The sequence below is a fragment of the Engraulis encrasicolus genome, chromosome 6, assembly GCF_034702125.1.
Source record: "Engraulis encrasicolus isolate BLACKSEA-1 chromosome 6, IST_EnEncr_1.0, whole genome shotgun sequence".
NCBI classification, from domain to species: domain Eukaryota; kingdom Metazoa; phylum Chordata; class Actinopteri; order Clupeiformes; family Engraulidae; genus Engraulis; species Engraulis encrasicolus.
The window spans coordinates 16,262,881-16,280,380 of record NC_085862.1 but is presented as its reverse complement, the minus strand read 5'-3'; the positions used below and the strand labels follow the sequence as shown (position 1 = coordinate 16,280,380).

The following is a 17,500-nucleotide window of genomic DNA, read 5'->3' as shown; positions in this document are numbered from 1 at the left end:
GGTGGATAGGGTGGTGGGTTGAATAATGTGGTGGGGATGAGGAGAGGAATTGGAGGGCTGTGGGAGTGGTGGGTGGATTTGGGGGGGTTAGTTAGATCAGTGGTGAATTTCTCAAAACCAAAGTTGCTTGCTACATTAGCTACTTTGTTGTTTTCAATGCATTTTCCCATTGGCAACTACCGAAGTTGCTAATAGGCTAACAACTTCTCTTTTGAGAAACTCACCCTAGAGGTGTAGTTGGAGCAGGAGGAGATGCCGTAGCTGGAAGGGAGGGTAGTTTGAGGAGGAGAGTTGGAGGGGTGGAGGAAGAGGTGTAGGAGACGCTAGTTCGAGGAGGTGGACTTTGAAAGGGAGGTGTGGGACCTGTGTGAGGTTGGCACCCCATATGTTGAAAATATGCATACAAATGTTTTGATTTGTTTGTGCATCGTTTGTGCACGATTGTGCAGGCAAAATTGACCTTAGGTTACTCAGCACCCCATTAACATCCAAATAACTCAAAAATGGTTGGAAACGTTTGTGCTTTGTTTGTGCATGATTGTGCAGGCAAAATTAACGTTTGTGCACAAACCGTTTTTATATCATTTAACTTTACATTTTTTGGAAGTAGGTGGCGCGGCACCCGTTAACATTCAAATTACTCAAAAATGCTTGGAATTGTTTGTGCTTCGTTTGTGCATGAGTGTGTGGGGAAAATGAATGTTTGAGCACAAACCATTTGTACGTTATTTTGTTTGCCTTCGCTATTTTATTTATGTTATTTAAATCTTAAAAGTAAAATGACTTAAAGACAGTTCGTGCACAAACGCTCATTTTGCCTGCACAATCGTGCACAAACGATGCACAAACAAATTAAAATACTTTTAATTCATATTTGCAACATATGGGGTGCCAACTTCACACAGGTAGGTGTGGGAGGTGTGTAGAGTAGTTGGAGGAGGGGTGGATGGGTGAAGGAGGGTGTAGAAGAGTGGAGCAGGAGGCGTGTAGTGTATGGGAGGGTAGTTTGGGGGGCAGAGGTGAAGGCGGGGTGTGTAGGCGAGGAGGGTGGAGGTGGTTTGGGGGCATTATGCAGTAGGCAGCTGCTGCCTGTTGCCAAGTTTCACTCAGTAGGTCAGATGCCGTGATGAGAGTGTGATGAGAGGGACGCAGACAGACGGGAGGGAGAGGAGAGGAGCGAGGGAAACAGAAATGGCAAGAGGATGAGAAAATGTAGAGAGAAGGGAATCGAGAGTGAACAAGGAAAAAGACAGAGAGAAATTGGCAAAGGATGAGAGGGAAAAATAGATAGACACAGAGGAGGACATGAAAAGCAAGAAAATTAGAGAGACAGATAAGAAGATGGGCGGAGACAGGAAGAGAGACAGAGAGTGGATTCCAATATGCGGACTCCCTCCTCGGTCTGGGCTTGTGGCCTCGCATTTTGCTGACGCCCCGCCTCCGTGGAGAAAACAATTACCTTTCCCCGCTGTCAGCCTAGACACAACAATTTTTTGGGGACTATTCTTCACTATTCACCATCCCGTTTGCAAATGAGAGAATGACATTAGAAAATGACATTGCTTTTATGAGATTTTGAAATACAATTCTATTTTCGGTGACGTCATCATAAGGGCACGAGGAGGCAAGTGAGCAAGGGAGGACGGGAGTCTGCATATTGGAATCCACCCAGAGAGACGGAGATAAAGAAAGTGAGAGACAGGTGAAGAGGCTGGCTGGGATGGAGGGACAGAGAGAGAGAGGGAGGTAATGACCAACCGTTAAACAGGTCAGATAGGAAGTGACTGCTCTGACCAGATGAAACACCTCGGCTGACTTCACTCTTTCCATCTGCTCTTTCTCTCCTGCTCTTTTTCTGTGTGTGTGTGCGTGTGTGTGTCTGTCTGTCTGTCTGTCTGTCTGTCTCTGGCCCTCGGCAGGCTCATTTTCTCTGTGTGTGTGTGTGTGTGTGTGTGTGTGTGTGTGTGTGTGTGTGTGTGTGTGTGTGTGTGTGTGTGTGTGTTTGTGTGTGTTTGTGTGTGTGCGCACTGCGCACGCGTGTGCGCGCAGTGTTTCTGTGTGTGTGTGCGTGCATGTGTGTGAGTCTGTGTGTGTAAGCATATGTGCGTGTTAAAGCATCACTAACGCACCTGTCATCCCACAGATGTCTTTCTTATGTTTCACTTGATCCACAGACTGGTGCAACCTGCTCCTGCAAACTCGCATCTAATTCACTCTCAATCTCACCCAGATACAACTTGATGATGAGTGCCTGAAATGATTTTGCAATCATTATTTTAAGAAAGAACCACCAAGTGTTGTTTTAAAGCAAGCCTTTAACTGAATCAAATTTATACATAAATTAGTGTCAACATGTTCAATCAACAAAAATCATTGGAATCATTATTTTAAGTTGAAAAAAATATGTAGTGTTGCTTTAAAGCCAAGCTATAACCAAATCTAAACCAATCTAATTTATACATAAATTTGTGTCGACATGTTCAATCAGCAAAAATAACTGAGTGTGCCAATTTTTGACTGGTCTTTCAAAAACACGCCCACTTTTGCGACTATGGTGTTCTGTCAATGTGTAGATACCCAGGCTAGCGTGGCCAGGGAAGGGATCATCTGGTTTTGTCCCCCTGACTCCTAAGGCTATGACTCATCGCCCCAATGACTAAATGGAAAATCATGTTGCCAACCCAGATTGTCCACGCTTTGATTTCTCACATCACATCACGGTCCCAAAGGACTCTTTTCTGACCAGACATCTGTCCAATGCTCAAGTTCCTGCGACATTGAATTTGGCCAAGGGGATTGGTGAGAACATATTGTGTGTGTTTGTGTGTGTGTGTCTGTGTGTGTCTCTGTGTGTGTCTCTGTGTCTGTGTGTGTCTGTGTGTGTCTGTGTGTGTGCGCCTGTGTTTGAGAGAGAGAGACAAAACTGTGTGTTTGTGTGTTTGCGGGGGTGTGTGTGTGTTTGTGTGTGTGTGTGTGTGTGTGTGTGTGTGTGTGTGTGTGTGTGTGTGTGTGTGTGTGTGTGTGTGTGTGTGTGTGTGTGTGTGTGTGTCTGCGCCTGTGTGCCTGTGTGCCTGTGTGCCTGTGTTTGGGAAGGCAGTGAGGAGAGAGGGCTTGAGTGCACATTCCTGTTTTATCACCCCTCTCGAGGTTTTCAAATCCTGGGAAACAATGTGAGCAGGTGCTGGCCAGTGGGGCCGTAAATCTGGCCTGTCCAATGAAGCCATTGCTGCGCTATTGTGCCGCCTCGCCTCGCCTCGCCTCTCCCCTTCTCTCCTCTCCTCACAAGGGGATAGGGGAGGGTGTGCCTGTGTGTGCGCGTGTGCGTGTGCGTGTGTGTGTGTGTGTGTGTGTGTGTGTGTGTGTGTGTGTGTGTGTGTGTTTTGGGGGGTTGTTCAAAGGGAGGGGGACGGGGGATGGACTTCACTTTGCACATGTGCCACATGTTGTGGTGTTTTAGAATATTTCCCCCCACTCTTCTCTCAGAGCCAAGACCCCCACCCTAGCCAGCCCATACATATGCCTGCAGACACACACACGCACACACACACACACACACACACACATATGAAATCACGCCCTCCTGCCCTCTATCTGCATAAACCCAAGTGCCCCTGACGTGCCGTGTGGCCACAGCTCTCGCTCGCGTGAAACGGCACATGACACCACAGCCCCAAACACAACATCAGTGTGAAGGCACGCAGAGATGAAGAGGAGGGGAGGTGGTGTGTGTGTGTGTGTGTGTGTGTGTGTGTGTGTGTGTGTGTGTGTGTGTGTGTGTGTGTGTGTGTGTGTGTGTGTGTGTGTGTGTGTGTGTGTGTGTGTGTGTGTGTGTGTGCGCGCGTGCGTGCGCGCGTGCGTGCGTGCGTGCGTGTGAGGGACTTGGCAGTCTGCCTGACAGCTCTTTTGTTACCAGGTTTTCTTTGTTGTTTTTTTTCTGACATAGCTTGTCAGTTTTGTCAGTGTTAGCTAATTGTTGAGCTTAATCCTCTATCTAGCTAATCCTTTAGCAATCCGTTCAAGTTTATACTCAAACAGAAAAACAAGGTAAAAATTGACAACAAAAATTGACTTTGATGAAGACATGTGAACGTCAAAACGTTCTAGCACTGCTCTAAATAACAAAAATGAATCCTCTCACTTACAAAAAGCCCCTCTCTATTCAGAAACTTGTTTGGACTGCCTCAAGTTCATCCAATGCAGCTGTATCACAAAAAGTAAAGTGTGTGTAACATGTTAGTACCCACCTACCTATAGCTACACTGTAGTATTGGAATGGAGATTGATTCAGAATTGAGTTAAATGTGTATCCAAAAACCAACAAGCTTAGACTGCATCTTTAACCTTGGACCTCACAAAAGAGGAGAGCCTGTTGGGATTTTTTAATGTAATTTGTCCTAACTTTATCTCACAGCTTACTTTACATTTCCAATTTTGATGTGTTTTGATGTGTTTGATTTTAGAATTGCATGTCCATATTAAGAGGTTTAAACGTGTAATCCTATTGTAAGTACCCACGCCCGGCGCTTGTAGAACATGTCTCTAATTCTGGTTCAATGGTGCCAAACATACTACTGTAAAGCTGTGACATTGCAGCACCATCGGCTTAAACTAAATAAAGTCATGGATTTGCAGACACGGCGAGAGTGAATTGCATAAGCGAGATGAAGTCTGTGCATCACCGCAAAGCTGATTTATTTTTAGGATGATCAGATCTCACAGACTGACATCAAACTTACTGTAGGAGCTCTCTATTGGACCTGCCCTGACTGCACCATGATGTACTGCCAAGTACTTTGTAGTATTTAGCACCATTCATTCATTCGGTTACTGCAGTAGTAAGGTAGGCCTATGGTGTTATATGTAGGTTATGTCTGTACACTTACGCTACGTTCAGACAGGGTAGATACAGAGCACAGTATTTATTGTGCCCATGGCCATTTCCATTGACCAGCTGGTCTTTTACACTTTTGTTTGTCTCGTCTTGTTTATAAATGGGACAGGGAGAAATGTAATTCTGATTGATCCACATCTCTGCAACATAATGTGAAGAAAGCGATGATGCTGCTGCCTTGGATTTTGACATTGGCTATTTCTCAATGTCCAGTGTTCTAGCCTTGCTAGGACGTGAAACACCCAGTGATTGGATACTCTTTGGTGAACTCCGTGGAGTATCTAATCACCAGGCATTTCACGTCCTAACAAGGGTTCTAACAGTTGGCATTGAGATGGCCCCATTGACTAAAGTACTGCAGCGTCAAGTGCCCCTTTTTCTCCTTGTGCATTGTGGGTAATTAATAAACCACAGTCCAAGACACACAAAACATCCACCAAGCATGAACAGTGATATATCTCTCTTTCCCAGAGAATTTACATGGATTGTGCCTCACTATTTTTTCTTTCACAATAGTCTAGGTCTGTGAGTAAGTGCCCCACTGGGATTTGCAAAATAACGATAACAGTATTGATTTTCAGAGACGCAATATGATCATAATACAGTTCCTAACAAATGGAATATTCTTTAGCTTATTTTTGGTTTATTTTGGTTTTATATAGCGAGCCTATAGAGTTGTATGGTGGGGGGTGACCCACCTGTGAACCGCAGCCATAATCGGAACAGCACAGCTGTCACACTACACACAAGCTCTATTGTGGGGCACATTTATTCACTCCTACACACACACACACACACACACACACACACACACACACACACACACACACACACACACACACACACACACACACACACACACACTGTACTGACGCAAACACACACACACACACACACAAACACACACACACACACACTGTGTAGATGTGCATACACACAGGCACACACACAATGTACACGTGGTATGCACACACACATGCGGTACATACACAATGCACATTCTTATTCTCTCTGTCGCAGCACACACACACAATAATGACACACGCAATCACACACGCACGCACACATGCAAACACACACACACACACACACACACACACACACACACACACACACACACACACACACACACACACACACACACACACACACACACACACACACACACACACACACACATAACCAGCCCACAAAAGGTCCTATGGCGACCCAGCTGGTGGTGTCTGGTCTTTGTGTGGAAGTTGCCCAGGCTCCTCCGCAGGCACAGTAGAAGAGGATTAGGCCCATTAAAATGAAATGCACTAGTCCTGACTGACACTGCTGCAGAGCAGGACGGGATGACGTATAGACCACCATGCATGTGTACTGTATGTGTGTGCATACGTGCGCATCTGTTTCTGTGTGCCTGGTGTGTGTTTGTGTGTGCGTGTGTGTGTGCGTGTGTGTGCATGTGTATATGTGCTACTGTGCGAATCCACGGTGTGGGCTTCGCCATTAAGAACAACCTCGTCAACCAGCTCCACGAACTTCCTGTAGGCATCATGTGCTACTGTACATGCTTCTACTATGTTTCACTATGCCTGCTCTACTATGTTGCATTTGTGTGTGTGCGCAAGTGTGTGTGCACGCACGCATTGTGTGTGCGTGTGTGTGCCGTCATCGGAGATCTAAGCGCAGCGCAGAGTCTGACAGACCTAGACAGTGCCACCAGAAGCGTCTGTCAATGCGCTGTCAAAGATAGGCACGACCCGTCCCTCGGCAGCAGGCAGCAGCCCCTCTGATGGCATGCCAAGAACTCAGGTCGGATCCCTGCTACAGAGCCTCAGCCTCAGCCGCAGAACTTTGAAAAAAGAAACATCAAGAACATCAAAAAAGAACATCAAAAAGCGGCGGATGGTTTCTTCTGTCGATAATTATGAAAGGCGATTAATGGCGGGGACTACTGAGGGACACTGGATGTATGGAATGCCTTCCTGCAAGAGGAGGAGAGCGGAGGAAAAGTTCCCAGCAATTACAGGGGCTTATCCTTCCCCTCCCTCTCCCTCTCTCTCTCTTTCTTTCTTTCTCCCTCTCCCTCCCTCTCCCTCTCTCTCTCTCTCTCTCTCTCTCTCTCTCTCTACCTCCTCTATTACTGTACAGGCCATGCCTTCTCTGCTCTGCTGTGCGCCGCTCCGCTGTGTTCGCTTTTCTTTGCCTCTCCAGTCAGCGTGTAGCCTATTAATCTACGAGCCCTAATCTGCTTTGGGCAGCGATCAGTGACAAGACGAAAATGAAAATGCTCCAATTTGTCTCTTTTAATTAATACCCCCGAGAACATAATCCGCAAGTGGCCTGCAGGGCCAGACGGAGGTCTCGCTGCTCAGTGCTGCTCAGTGCTGTGCTGCTCAGCTCCACTCAGCTCCAGTCAGCGCGCCGCTGCCTTGGCTCTCCCCCAGGTGCGCCTACTGCTGCAGTCGCACAGTGCTGTACTGTAAGCAAGAGTTTTCCTGCCTGAAAACAACACGCACGCGTGCGGGCACACACACACACACACACACACACACACACACACACACACACACACACACACACACACACACACACACACACACACACACACACACACACACACACACACACACACATTCACACACACACACACACACACACACACAAACACACTCACACACACACACACACACACACACACACACACACACACACACACACACACACACACACACACACACACACACACACACACACACACACACACACACACACACTCACACAATGGGGTCAATGCCTCAACAGACTTTAGAATGTCGTCTGAATTCAGTATCTACCAGTAAGGTGGTTATTCAGATATGGACCCCCCCAGTGTTCATATTTACGAATTTACAACTTGCATAGACATTGGCACCTGTGCTCAGATTTGTACATGTGATCAGGGGCGTAGCACCAAATTTGGGGCCCCAGGAACAACCTCTTTCATGGGCCCCCCAAAAACACTTTCCATGGAACCTTTTCCATAGGAGGGCCCCCTGGTGGGCCCCCCAGGTGGGCTGGGCCCTAAGAATGAGTCAGGGTTTTCTCCCCCTGTTTGACACCATTGCATGTGATTAGAGGTTCAGTGTTGTGATTAGATGGGCAAAACGTTGAATCCTATTGGGTAGCCAATAGGTGTGTGTGTGTGTGTGTGTGTGTGTGTGTGTGTGTGTGTGTGTGTGTGCGTGCGCGCGTGCGTGCGTGCGTGTGCGTGCATGCGTGCGTGTGCGTGCATGCGTGCGTGTGTTTGTGTGTGTGTGGTAGAGAGAGAGAGGTCTGCCTTTTGTTGAATGTATGTCAATGTATGTATGGTTAATAATGTGTAATGACGTGTGTAATGTCTTTTGTATTCTGTATTCATGTATGTATGCTACTCAGGATTAATAAATTATACTCTTCTCTTCCCTACTCCCCTGTCTTACCGCTTTTTGCTCCCATGACAACATCCCCGCACATCCACATAATTGACTCACTGTCTGTTACTCTTGATAAGACAGTTTTCTTAGTGCTATGTCATGTGAACTTCAAAGTTTGACGTTCTTTCCCTTGTAGTCTCAGGACTCAGTCTGCAATGAGGTGCTGCTTTTCTTCGGCGGGCAAGAATGTAAGTCAAACTTTTTTTTTTTTAAATATATATATTTTTTAGGGGCTTTTGTGCCTTTATTTGATAGGACAGTCTGAGATGGTGACAGGAAGCGAGTGGGACAGAGAGACGGGGTGGGATCGGGAAATGACCCCGGCAGGACTCGAACCGTGGTCCCCGTGGGCATGCAAGCCCAAATGTGGGGGGCTTAGCGCGCTGCGCCGCAGCGCCCCCAGAATGTAAGTCAAACTTGAACCGTGTGAAATCTGTGCTGGCTGTGTGAAATTATGATGTGAGTGTGTTCTTCAGGGGTGAGGGGACTTCACATGGCATGTTGGGCCACGTGGGGATCTTTATCCCCCACGAGCACACATGTCAGAGCCATAAACCATTATCCATTCAACTGTAAACTTCGGCACGCGAAGCACACTCTCTGCTCGTAACATATCCATCACTGTATTATAGAGAACATACTGTACTATACACCTCAGTCATGTGCATTGACATCAAGAGCTGCGAAGACAACAGCACTATGCCTGGAGCCACTCATTCCACATATGTAGTGAAGTCTGTGGTTGCTATTTAACTTTTATCACCTCAATGAATGTGTGTGTGTGTGTGTGTGTGTGTGTGTGTGTGTGTGTGTGTGTGTGTGTGTGTGTGTGTGTGTGTGTGTGTGTGTGTGTGTGTGTGTGTGTGTGTGTGTGTGTGTGTGTGTGTGTGTGTGTGTGTGTTTGTGTGTGTGAAGTCTCAACAAGGGAGGAAAGCCCCCAGAGGAGCCGAAGCTCAGTGCATAAAGTAGGACTAGGACATTCCCTTCACACACGGGTAACGAACCCCAAACCCCCCACCCTACCCGCCCCTGCCACGGGCAGGTGACTTAATAACAGTTTTCAAATGTTCTCCAACTGGGGTCATGGAAAATCCAAGGGGAGCTTTGTGGCACGAGCACCTGAATTAGGTGTGCTTAACACCCGGGACGAGTGATGGCATGGCATGCGGAGCAGACGAGCGTGGCGTGTTATCATGTCCTCTGATACGGAGGTGTGTGTTTATGGTACAGAGCCACGAGTCTAACTGGCATGTGCAGGGACGGCGTATGACTACATGGGCCCCTGGCCCCAGACAACAAGAAAGGACCCCCCTTGATAGCATTGTGAGGTTCGTGCTAGAGAGCCTTCATTGTTGGGGGTTCGGTGGGTTTATACCCCAGGAAATGTTTAAAATACGGTAGTTGTAACACAACATGAGAACATACATATAGACTAATATTAGTAAGTGTTTATGTAGTGCGGAGGCTTGGGCTTCAGGGCCCTCTTGGCTGTTGGGCCTCTGGGCCTGGGCCCAATAGGCCTGTGGAGTAATCCGTCATTGGGCATGTGATAAGACATCACACATAACTTCTTTGAAGACCTCTGGCTTATGTAAGGTTGAGTAGACTTTGCAACATTTCTTTTCTTCCTTACTAATACAAAAAAACTACACAAGGCAGGAAACCATTAACCACAAACTTCATTACGTTATGAATATTTGAGCAAAAGGCAATGACATATTGAACTGTCGGAAGAAAAGAGAAGAACCAGTCAGATAACATGTGAAATATATATATATTTATATACTTTAATGTGACCATACATTTCTCCATAGCAGTACAAAGTAACATTTCGTTTAGTGACATGCTCATGGGATCATATTGAGACTCCCAATGTATTAAAATGCAAGCGGGGGGGGGGGGGGAGCAGTTCGCTACACTGTATGCTTGTAGAATATGAATGGGGAGTTTTGGGAGGGGGTGGGGGGCCAGAAGGAGGAAGTGCGGTAGGGATGAAGGAATGCTTTTGAAAAACAAAGGCAGCAGCAGCAGCAGCAGCTCACAGTGTCCACTTTCCACCCCGCCAGGACAATGGCAGCCCTGCAGGGGACCGACCGTCACAGAGCTCGTGTACCGCATCCGCCAGGCCCATGACAAGGAGACATCGAGCCGGGCCCGCAACAAGTCACAGTATTAAGCAAAACAAAATGGCTAACAGCACCGTCCAAAAACCCACAGTGAATTTCGTAGCTTTTTACAATGCACTGGAGTGTGCAAAATATATCATCATCATTATTATTTTGATGTATTTGTTTCCCAGTGAGTTTTTTTTTTGCACTGTTCCATCCAATGGCAGCTGCCCAAAGGAGAAACCCATTGTGTGGACCTTAGAGCCAAGTCATGTGATCAGCAGAGTCCATGGCTGCATCACACTGGGTAGTGTCTGGCCCAGGCCTGGCTGAGACGTGGGCCAGACTCAACCGCTACCTTAGTAAGTGAGTGGGGTGAGGGTGGGACAAGAGAGAAGGGGCAGGTCGGGGGTTGGTGGGGAGCTTAAGACACACATAGATATTCAAATGTAAAGCTTTTGACCAAGTGACATTCTGCACCATAACGACATGAACAACAACACAAATATGAACACAACACCAGACCAACTGGGGATGTCTCTACAAAATGCATTCCAGATATATACAAGCAATGACGCCAACATTTGAAGTCTTGTCTGTGGAATAGACATGCGTATTCTCTCTTGTGTCCTTTTCACGACTTGAATTTGCGTTTTACAGTCCAGCACAATTACGATGTGTCAAGGTAGCTTTAGGGGAAAGCGGCATGATTATTAATATGACAGGTACTGATCCACAGATTCAATACTACAAGGTAACTGAGAACAATTAAATATGCACGTATGTAAATATAAGCTGTCGAAAAAAAATATATACTCCAAATACAATTTTTTATATATTTATGTACACATATATCTGTTAAATACTGATCATCTTGTATACCTGGATTTTCTGACAAGGAAAAGAAAGTGTTTGTTATTAATTTAGGTAGTGATCATGTTTTCTAAATGAAATCTTGACCACAGTAACTATTTCTAGGAGAATCAATACAAATTTTGCAGGCACTATGCCTGTGAGGTTTCAGTCTTGTGTTTCACAATCTACAAGACGATTCCTTTAAAAAATGATAAACAAAATGGAGGATAGAAAAAGTAGACATGAAAGATCTTTTAACACGTTCAGTCAGATTCACTACCATTTTTTTCAGGATGTTGTTTTTTCCCCTTTAATTTTTTGCCTTGAAATAAAGACTCCCATATTACATTAGACCCTTGTGCTCACGTAGCCTACAGTTGGCCTGAAAGGCTGTTAGTGTTAGCTCGTGTTGCGAGCTAAGTTCCAATTCGCTAACGTGTGCTAACATACTGTACGTAAGTACATTTTCCTCCCAATACAGTTCCCTGCTCTATGGCTAGCATTAGCGTCACTGTTTCATTTCAGTGTTGGTAGCAAGGGCAGGGGGGCGCTCCTCTCTTGCTGATGCCCTCCCTGTATGTGTAGATACCTCTCAAAATTAAGAATCAAATCTGCCATGTAAGTGCATTGGTTTACAACAATAATGTAGCACACAGTACCTCCACTGAAAAAATTAAACAAAACAAACAAACAAACAAATGAACGAATAAAAAATAAAAGCTCTCTTGTGCTGCCTTAAGTACCACCTTCACACAATTAAGGCACCTTTACACCCCTTGGGGTCAATGGGTTCTTCTAATAAGAAGAAAGAACGACGAAAATAGACACATGTTGACAGAAACAGCAATAAACAAGCAAAAAAACCTCCGACAATGACTAATGCAAACGAACACATGCGACAAAAAAAACAATCAAGGAATGTCTGTTGACTGGTGAGAACTAAAATACAATGGGCTTGAAGCAAGAAGTGCCAGACCTCACAGTTTTCGTACACAGAGTTTTTTTTCTTTTTTTAAGTCTCATAGGAGAACAGGTACCTTTAATTCAGATATACTGATGATGGTGGTGAGGGTGTCATTACCAAGGGTTTCACAGCCTCTCCCAAAAAACCCAGATAGTGAAATTATTCACTAAACATATGACCACATGGACTAAGAGCCTCTCCAGCCTAGTCTGTATCCCACACCAAGCTAGTTTTACCCAGCTCGGATGGGACAGTCAGTAGCCCATGCTAAACTCGTTCTGAGCTTTCGTTGAGCTTGGATTGGCCATCAATAGGACACATTGGGCTTGTTTGTTCTCGAGCTGGGATAGCCAAGTCATTAGGCCATATTGAGCTTGTTGACACTGGGCATGGACAAGCTCCATAGAACAGTCTGTATCCCAAATCGAGCTTGTGTTATTGAGCATGGGCAAGCCAGACAGTAGCCCATATTCAACTTGTTTAGACAGACAATGAGAAGCCTTGATAGGCCTGATAGGTCAGTGGCCCACATTGAACTTGTTGTATTGAGCATGGGCAGGTTTGATAGGCTGGTCAGTTGCCTGTATTGAGTTTAGACTGAGCACGACAGGCTTGATAGGCCTGGATTTCAGGTCAGTAGCCCACGTTGGGCTTGTTTAGACCGTCCTGGTAGCAGGTCAGTAGCCCACATTGAGCTTGTTCTTGTTGAGCTCGCGCTCCAGGTTGCCGATGAGGATGTCGATGCTCTCCTGCAGGTCCTTGAGGTTGACCCGGTTGCTCAGCACGGGGCTCATGTCCTGGATCTTCATGTAGGCCTGGTAGTGGGCGTGCTCTTTGGCCAAGTGCTCCTCCCTGTGCTCGTTATGGTGATGGTGATGATGACGGTGGTGGTCCTCCTCCAACAGATCTTCGTCTCCCAGGAGAATGTGCTCACAGTTCCGTCGCTCGTCCCAAGGGCTTTGCATGAGAACCCTCCTTCCACTGTCCTCTTCCTCCTCCTCTTCCTGCTCCTCCGGTTCCACCTCCTCCTCCACCTCATCTTGCTCTCCTTCTCCATCCAACTCTAACTCTTCGTGAGTCTTGGCCTCTGCCTCTGCCTCCACCTCCTTGAACCTCTCGGGCTCCACCACCAGCTCTGTCGAGTTTGTCTTCTCCACCTCCTGCTCCACCTCCTTCACCGCCATCTCCTCCATCTTCTCCTCCTCCTCCTGTGCCTCCACCTCCAGCTCCACAGGCCTCCTCTCGTGGCCTCTGCCCTCCTCTTCAGCCTCCCTTCCCTCCTCCTCTTCACGTCCCTCCTGCTCTCCTCCTGCTGTCTCCTCAGACGGCACGTCATCATAATCCGCCTCCCCCTTGACATCAGGGAGCGCTGTGGCGGTGGGGAAGTAGTTCTCCTGGCCACTGCTAGGGGGCGTTGTGATGGGGAAGTAGTTCTCCTGACAGCCGCTCCAGTCGCCGGCGTAGCGGTTGCTGGGGCTGTCCAGGCGGCCTCCTTTGGGCCGCAGCACGTTGGCCATCTCCGCCTCCGAGAGGTTAAGCACCTGGGGCCGTTCCTTCCTCCTGCGCAAGGGGGCGGCAGAGGTGGTGGTGGAGGTGGCGATAGGCAGCTGTTGGGAGACCTCGCCGGGAGCTGGTGATGGGGACTCTGCCTCCGGGGCTGTGGAGGTCTTTGAATTTGCATCCACCACTGGAAGATAGAGGAGAAGAGGGGAGAGAGAGAGAGAGAGAGAGAGAGAGAGAGAGAGAGAGAGAGAGAGAGAGAGAGAGAGAGAGAGAGAAAGAGGAGAGGAAAGGTGAGTACTGATTGGCTGTACAAGGTATACATTACAAGCACAAATTTACTCACAAATATGAATATACGTTTGCACACACAATGCAAAAACAGCACACGGTTGAAAGTGGCCACGCAAGTAGTGAGAAGCGTTCTGATGGATGTTAAGTGCTTGACTGATGTGCTGCAGTTTCATAGTTGCAGCAGATGCATCACAGACAACCAAAACACACACACACACACGCACACACGCACACACGCACGCACGCACGCACGCACGCACACACACACACACACACACACACACACACACACACACACACACACACACACACACACACGCACACACAATCAGAAGTGAATGAGGGAGCACACACACTCCACGACACACCAGCATTGTGTTTGAGACACTCAGCCAAAAGCAGCCCTGTGCATGCCTGTGGAGACTGTACTATCCAAAGAGATTCTCCACCAATCCACTAATAATCAACTTCACCACAAACCAAAAAAAAAAACCTTCAACACACAAAGAGGAGGCATTCTGTACATGAAAGACTTGATTAGAAATCTGAAAATGTCTGTCTATAATTGCTTTAGCAAGAAAAAGAAAAAAAGAGGGAGACACACTTCAGCCTTGTATGGGTAGGAGCACTCAAACACACGCATGGACCAGTTACCTGCCCTGTTCACAACTGTTGGACCTACAGTAGAGTCCATGCGTTAGCGGGATCCTACTGCAAATCATTAAAAACATGACAAAAAATGAACAACGAAAGCCCTACCCCAACACACTGTACAAAAATGCATCAAGGACACACACGGGTGAATTGGATTTAAACAACTTACTGTTACGTTTACTATTTACCGAGACACGAAATAATGATGCTTCTGTGGTAGGCTTACTTCTTTTTGATAGGAAAAGATGGGCCTTGACTTGTCACATGCAAAGATGTTACAAAGTTAGAAAAGTAGCACAGTGACTCCTCTCCCTAAGCTGAGTTAAGTTACAGTGTGTGTGTTTTTTTGTTTTTTTTGCTGCGGTTTTTCAAAGGCACCCTGCCAAAAGGGAGTTCTCTAAAAGGTTAAACTGGGATTGAGGCTGTAACCTTGAAAACTCCCCACCCACGGAGGGACAGACAGCAGAAGGAGAGAGAGAGAGAGAGAGAGAGAGAGAGAGAGAGAGAGAGAGAGAGCGAGGGCGATAGAGCGAGTAGAGAGAGGAGAAAAGAGGAGAAAAGAGGAGAGAAGAGGCAAGGGTTTTTCTCTTAAGGGAAAGACCAGAGAGGAGAGGAGGAGAGAGGGAAGAGAGAGGAGGAGAGAAGGGCCGGGCCTGACATGGGGATGAGAGAGGGATGAGAGAGGGAGGAGAGGGATGGGCCTGGCATGGCCATGCGTTCACCAGAGTAGAGAGGAGAGAGGGATGAGAGAGAGGAGAGGAGAGAGGGAGGAGAGGAGAGAAGAAGAAGAGGCCAAAGTTTTTCTCTTCAGGGACGGGCCAGGCAGGCATGGCCTTGCGTTCACCACATAGTGGGGTGTACTACTCTACTGCCTCTCACACTACACAGCCCAGCCGGCCTTGACTGACTAAAAATACCCACGGGCCTCACCACCCTGCACACACCCTCCTCCTCCTCCTCCTCCTCCTCCTCCTCCTCCTCCTCCTCCTCCTCCACTATTTTCCTTCCTTTTTTCTCCTCCTCCCTTTCTCCTCTACTACTCTCTCGTTCTACCCTCTCAACCTTCGTACTCTTGTCTCCACCTCCCGCTCTCCTCCAGGTCTGTTCTCACACTTCCATTTTTCTATTCCTTCTTGTCATCCTAACTTCCTCCTTCTCCTTCTCTCGTTGCCTCTTTTAGCTGTTGTTCTGCTACCCTAGTTCTGCCATAGCGTGATTGCCCTCTTACCACCTGTTCTGAACACACACGCACACACACACACACACACACACGCGCACACACGCACGCACACGCACACACACACACATACACACACACACACACACACACACACACAGTAACGTGTGCATGTAACTCACATGTATGACATGTATTCTACACAGAGCAAGGCCCACTGAGAATTGTGGCATAACTTTTGGATGAACATCATACTGTGACCACCTGCAACATGCCTACCAATGTCAAGCACAGACACAGACACAGACACAGACACAGACACAGACACAGACACAGACACAGACACACACCCACACACACAGAGTCACGTGTAACAGTGACAGTTTACAAGCACATGAGGAAGACATTAATTATAGAAGAGCTACCGGACCCAACAGGGCAATTTTTTTTTACATAAACATCTGTGTGTGCGTGTGTGTGTGTGTGTGTGTGTGTGTGGGGGGGGGGGGGGGGTTTGGGAGAGTAAATGTTTATGAGTTCTCATTATTTCTTGGCGCAAACGGTGTAGCTCTCTGTTTGTGTTATCAGGTGGAGTACACTTCAAGGACTCATACTTTTGTGATGAAACAAAACGTGTAGGCTACGTGCTTCACACTGTCGGACTGGATGGACGAAAGTTACATTTCAACACAGACCACATGACACACAAACCCACCCCCACTCACATGAACTCTCTCTCTCTCTCTTTCTCTCTCTCTCTCTCTCTCTCTCTCTCTCTCTCTCTCTCTCTCTCGCACACACATACACACATACACACACACAAACAAACACACACTGCATATATAACTGCAGTTCAGTGAAAGGGGAGGTCTCTGCCGTTCTGTGTGCAAAGTGAAGGCCGCGGAGAAAACACGCTGTCTGAGGGCTAAGGTTAATCCAGGAATGCCTTTAATTTCACACTCTGGCTGCCTATTAGTCTTCTGCACAGCGCCGCACCGCGCAAAAACAGACATGAAGACTGCAGACACAGGGAGACGTAAAATGTGAGGTTGTCACGGCGGCGGAGGGGGAAAAAAGAACGAAAAAAAAGAAAAGCAAGAAAAGTGTTGAATTTCAGGTAGGTCAAGGTTACCGCTCACTCACAAACACAAGCACGTACACACACATACGCACACACACGTACACACACACACACACACACACGCATGTACACACACACACACACACGTACACACACACACGTACACACACACACGCGCACACACACACACACGCATGTACACACACACACACACACACGTACACACACACACGCACGTACACACACACACACACGCACACGCGCACACGCACGGCTGTGGAGTTGGAATGTGAGATCGGGAGTGAGGCGAGGCGAAGTAGGTACGTGCCGGATATGAAAGGTCAAGCGTACGAGAGAGAGAGAGAGAGAGAGAGAGAGAGAGAGAGAGAGAGAGAGAGAGAGAGAGAGAGAGAGAGAGAGAGAGAGAGAGAGAGAAGAGGACAAGCCTCTGCATGCCGCATCAATGATGGAGAGCACAACAGCAGAACTAATCAGAAGATATCTCATCTCATCTCATCTCATCTCATCTCATC

General features: G+C 47.3%; 1 protein-coding gene across 2 annotated transcripts in view; it reads right to left on the bottom strand.

The window, feature by feature from the left end:
• Positions 1-10,132: 10,132 nt before the first annotated feature.
• The window catches only part of syde2 (synapse defective 1, Rho GTPase, homolog 2 (C. elegans)), an 83,637-nt gene continuing 76,269 nt past the window's right edge, over positions 10,133-17,500 (bottom strand). For both annotated transcript variants that reach the window (XM_063200781.1, XM_063200783.1), the window contains exon 7: positions 10,133-13,948. In XM_063200781.1, the coding sequence (XP_063056851.1) occupies positions 12,939-13,948 (1,010 nt within the window). In that variant the 3' untranslated portion in view covers positions 10,133-12,938. The remainder of the gene's footprint in view (positions 13,949-17,500) is intronic.